Here is a 3,689-nt window from a genome sequence, read left to right as displayed (position 1 = left end):
TCTGAGGATGCCTGCCATAGATGCAGGCGAAACGTCAGGAGAGAATTTTAATCAGTTTTCATCAGTTTGTCTTTTTAATCACTACATGTAGCCTGCCTATTATTATTGTGCCTGTGCATATTTTTTAATATTGTTATGTATTCATATGTTTTATGCAACTATGATTTTATTGTTTATTGTTCGTGTTTTCGGTTTGTGTTTTTGGTTTTTCTTTATTGTAATTATCATTTGGGCTTGGCCTCATGTAAGCCGCTCTGAGTCCCCATTGGGGAGATGGTGGCGGGGTATAAATAAAGATTATTATTATTATTATTATTATGGAACATCGCCAACAACCCAGTCTATTGGATGTTAGCAATTGGGAGAGTTGAAGTCCAAAATACCTGGAATGTGGGCCAAAGTTTGGCCATGCCTGATATATAGTATATTTGTGTGTGTATGTATATACCAGGCATAGGCAAACTTTGGGCCTCCTTCCAGGTGTTTTGGACTTCAACTCCCACAATTCCTAACAGCCTCACTTCCGGACTACGGCTTAGGGAGGGGCCTCTCTAGTCAGAGACGGAGGCCAGCTCTGTGGTTTCGCAGTCGAGCCGTTAGTGGCGGTTAGAACCCTGAACGCGCGAGCTGGCTGCTGATTGGCTGAGGAAGGCGGCCCCTCTTCTGAGGAAGGGAGGCTGTCGGGTATACGTTCAGGCGGCCCCAAAGACCCTGCAGGTGCCAAAAGCGATCCCCCGCCCCCTTTTTACATATGCATGAAGATGCAAATGAAGGCAGGGTTTACCCTCTGCCCTTGCCTTGACATTTGGCCTTCGACTTCCCCCTTCAGAGGACATGCCAGCTCTCCTCATGGAGCCATCTCTGGGGGCTGGTGGGGGGATATGGGCTCTGTATCTGCGTTATCTCTCTGGCCTAATGGCACTTTTACTTTTGATCCAGGGACCGCTGACCATGGCTGAGGGAGATGGACTCGTGTCAATCGATTACGAAGTGTTCGGGAAAGTGCAAGAGGTGTTTTTCCGCAAATACACACAGGTATCTGCCCATCCTGGCATGTCAAGGGTTTGACTAACACAGGCATTGGCAAACTTCGGCCCTCCAGGTGTTTTGGACTCCAACTCCCACAATTCCTAACAGCCTACCGGCTGTTAGGAATTGTGGGAGTTGGAGTCCAAAACACCTGGAGGGCCAACGTTTTCCCATACCTGGACTAACATAAATTAAGGCTACTTGAGTTGAGTGAGGCTAAGGCCACTTCCACACACCTGAATCAAATCCCACATTATCCGCTTTGAACTGGGATATATGGCAGTGTGGACTCAGATAACCCAGTTCAAAGCAGATACTGTGGATTTTTTGACTTGATATTCTGGGTCATATGGCTGTGTGGAAGGGCCTTGAGGTTGGATCTGCACTGCCCAATATCCCATGATCTGATCCCAGAGTATCTGCTTTGAACTAGATTATATAAGTCTACACTGCCATATAATCTGGGATAAACATTATCCCAACATTATTTCCAATTTTAACTTTACATTTGGCCTTCCCACTGTTTTTAATTGTGTGTTGTCTTAGTGATAATGTTGTATATTTTATTGCTTATCTTTTTTTATTTTTAATGGCTTGTATTGTTGTTTATTGTCTGTATTGTTGTATTTGGGCTCAGCCTCATGTAAGCCGCACCGAGTCCCTTGGGGAGATGGTAGCGGGGTACAAATAAACTTGTTGTTGTTGTTGTTGTTATTATTATTATTATTATTATTATTATGGGGTCCTGGAATATAGGGCAGCGTTGAAGGGACCCTACTTAAGAGCAGAAACATTCAAGGTTAATGCTGTTAGAATCAGCTGTCTGGCTATTATTTATTTATGTCTCACTTTATATTTCTAAAGACACCCAAAGTAGCTTAAAATATATTCATTTTGCATTTCCAGGGGTGGGGATAGAGGGTTGATAACAGAAACGAGTTGAACAGCATTTTTTTTTACTCTTTTAAGGAAATCGATTCTTATAAAAAAAAGGCAGCTTATACTTTTCTCTGTATTCAGACAGATCATTGCATCTTCTTCAGGAGATATTCTGTATATGGATTTTTCTCCTTTAGGCTCAAGGAAAAAAACTAGGTGTAGTTGGCTGGGTCCAGAACACTGACCAAGGCACTGTGAAAGGACAGATCCAAGGCCCAACTCTCAAGGTTCGGCAGCTTCAAGAATGGCTTCAGAAGACTGGAAGTCCCAAGTCCCGCATTGACCGAGCTGAATTCCGTAGCGAGAAGAAGATCACTCGCTTAGAACATAGTGATTTTTCTATTGTCAAATAACAAGGGCCAAGGGAGCACAGCACCTCATTCATGGAAAGAGCCTCAAGTTTTCCCTTTAGTTTTCTGTTTGTTCATTGTTTACATGCATATTTGTTCACTCCCAAATGTTATTTATTTAGTGTTTATTGAATGGCCAAATATATAGTCAGACTTAGTAATGTATAACCTTGATGTGTTAATAGAGCATACCTCCAGAAGTATGCAAAAATTGGATTGCCACATTGAAAAGCTTGACATGAATGAGCTGTCATAGGTTTTTTTTCAGGGCTATTGGTGGAATTTCTAGTTCCCATACAAACTATGATTTGTTTTAGTGTTTTTATGAAATATGCTTGGTTTTAATTCTCTTTCATAAGTGATTCCTAATACTTTATGAAGAGTATAAGGTAACAGAATGTAATTCCTGGTTTTGTTATTGTGAATCCTGTCTATACTATAAAAAAGCTGGTTCTCACAATTTGTCATACCTCATATGACAAGGAAATATAAATGAGCCTATGCAAGTGAAAGGGCAGAGAACATAAGAAGAGGCATGTCGGAGAAGGCTCATTTAGTTCAGGCTTCAGTTCTGACCACAGCCAAGCAATGTCAAGCAAGACATGAGGGCAGTAGTAGTTCCTGTCATATTCCCCATTAACTATGTTCTGAAATGTACTGCCCCTATTAACGAGGAAATGCATGGTTAGTCATAATACTAGTAACTATTGCTAGCCCTTGCCCTGGTGGTTATAGGGAATGCATTATTCCACAATTATTGGGGTCATGAGAGGCAGGAAACAACCTTTTCTCAGGTAGTGTCCTACAATTACCTTTTTTTCCTCAAATAAGTAAATAGTTGCCATTCATTCTTATGGAGAAAATAAAGCAGTGTATTTAAGTGCACAATTGTGGAGTAAAACTTACTAACACTATACAGAGATGTAATTACCCCTTTGGACTCCATGCAATGTACAAAACTTCTCTCACATGTATATCCTACCACTTTTGATATACAGTACCAGGGGTGCTGTGGTGACAAAGCAGGGGAGATAATGCAGGGATAAAAAATGCAGGCATGGCTGTTGCTTTTTTAAATCTAGTAAATACTTGTTTAGAGATCCAGCATGGTGTGGCTGTTTGAGTGTTGGATTATGTCTCTGGATATAAGAGTTAGAATCCCTGTATGGCATAGAGGCCCAATTGAGGCAAGCCACACTCAGCCTCAGAAGAAGGCAAAGGCAAACCTTTTGAGTCAATCTTACCAATGGAAAAGCCCATGAGCCTTAGGGTCACTAAGTGACTTGAATGCACACAACAACAATATAACTATCAAAGCCTTGGTACTTTAGGTATATGATCAGACTTCAAGCAAGAGGCTTAAAATATTTC

General features: G+C 41.3%; 1 protein-coding gene across 1 annotated transcript; it reads left to right on the top strand.

Annotated features, from left to right (window-relative positions):
- Positions 1–547: 547 nt before the first annotated feature.
- On the top strand, positions 548–3,206 carry ACYP1 (acylphosphatase 1). The gene is made up of 2 exons (XM_060758357.2): positions 548–1,035; positions 2,106–3,206. The coding sequence occupies exons 1-2, from the start codon at positions 835–837 to the stop codon at positions 2,319–2,321; spliced, it is 417 nt and encodes a 138-aa protein (XP_060614340.2). The 5' UTR covers positions 548–834; the 3' UTR covers positions 2,322–3,206.
- Positions 3,207–3,689: the final 483 nt, after the last annotated feature.

The sequence above is a fragment of the Anolis sagrei genome, chromosome 1 (assembly GCF_037176765.1).
Source record: "Anolis sagrei isolate rAnoSag1 chromosome 1, rAnoSag1.mat, whole genome shotgun sequence".
Taxonomy (NCBI): domain Eukaryota; kingdom Metazoa; phylum Chordata; class Lepidosauria; order Squamata; family Dactyloidae; genus Anolis; species Anolis sagrei.
Note: the sequence above shows the minus strand (reverse complement) of the source record. Positions and strands in the feature narration are given on the sequence as shown.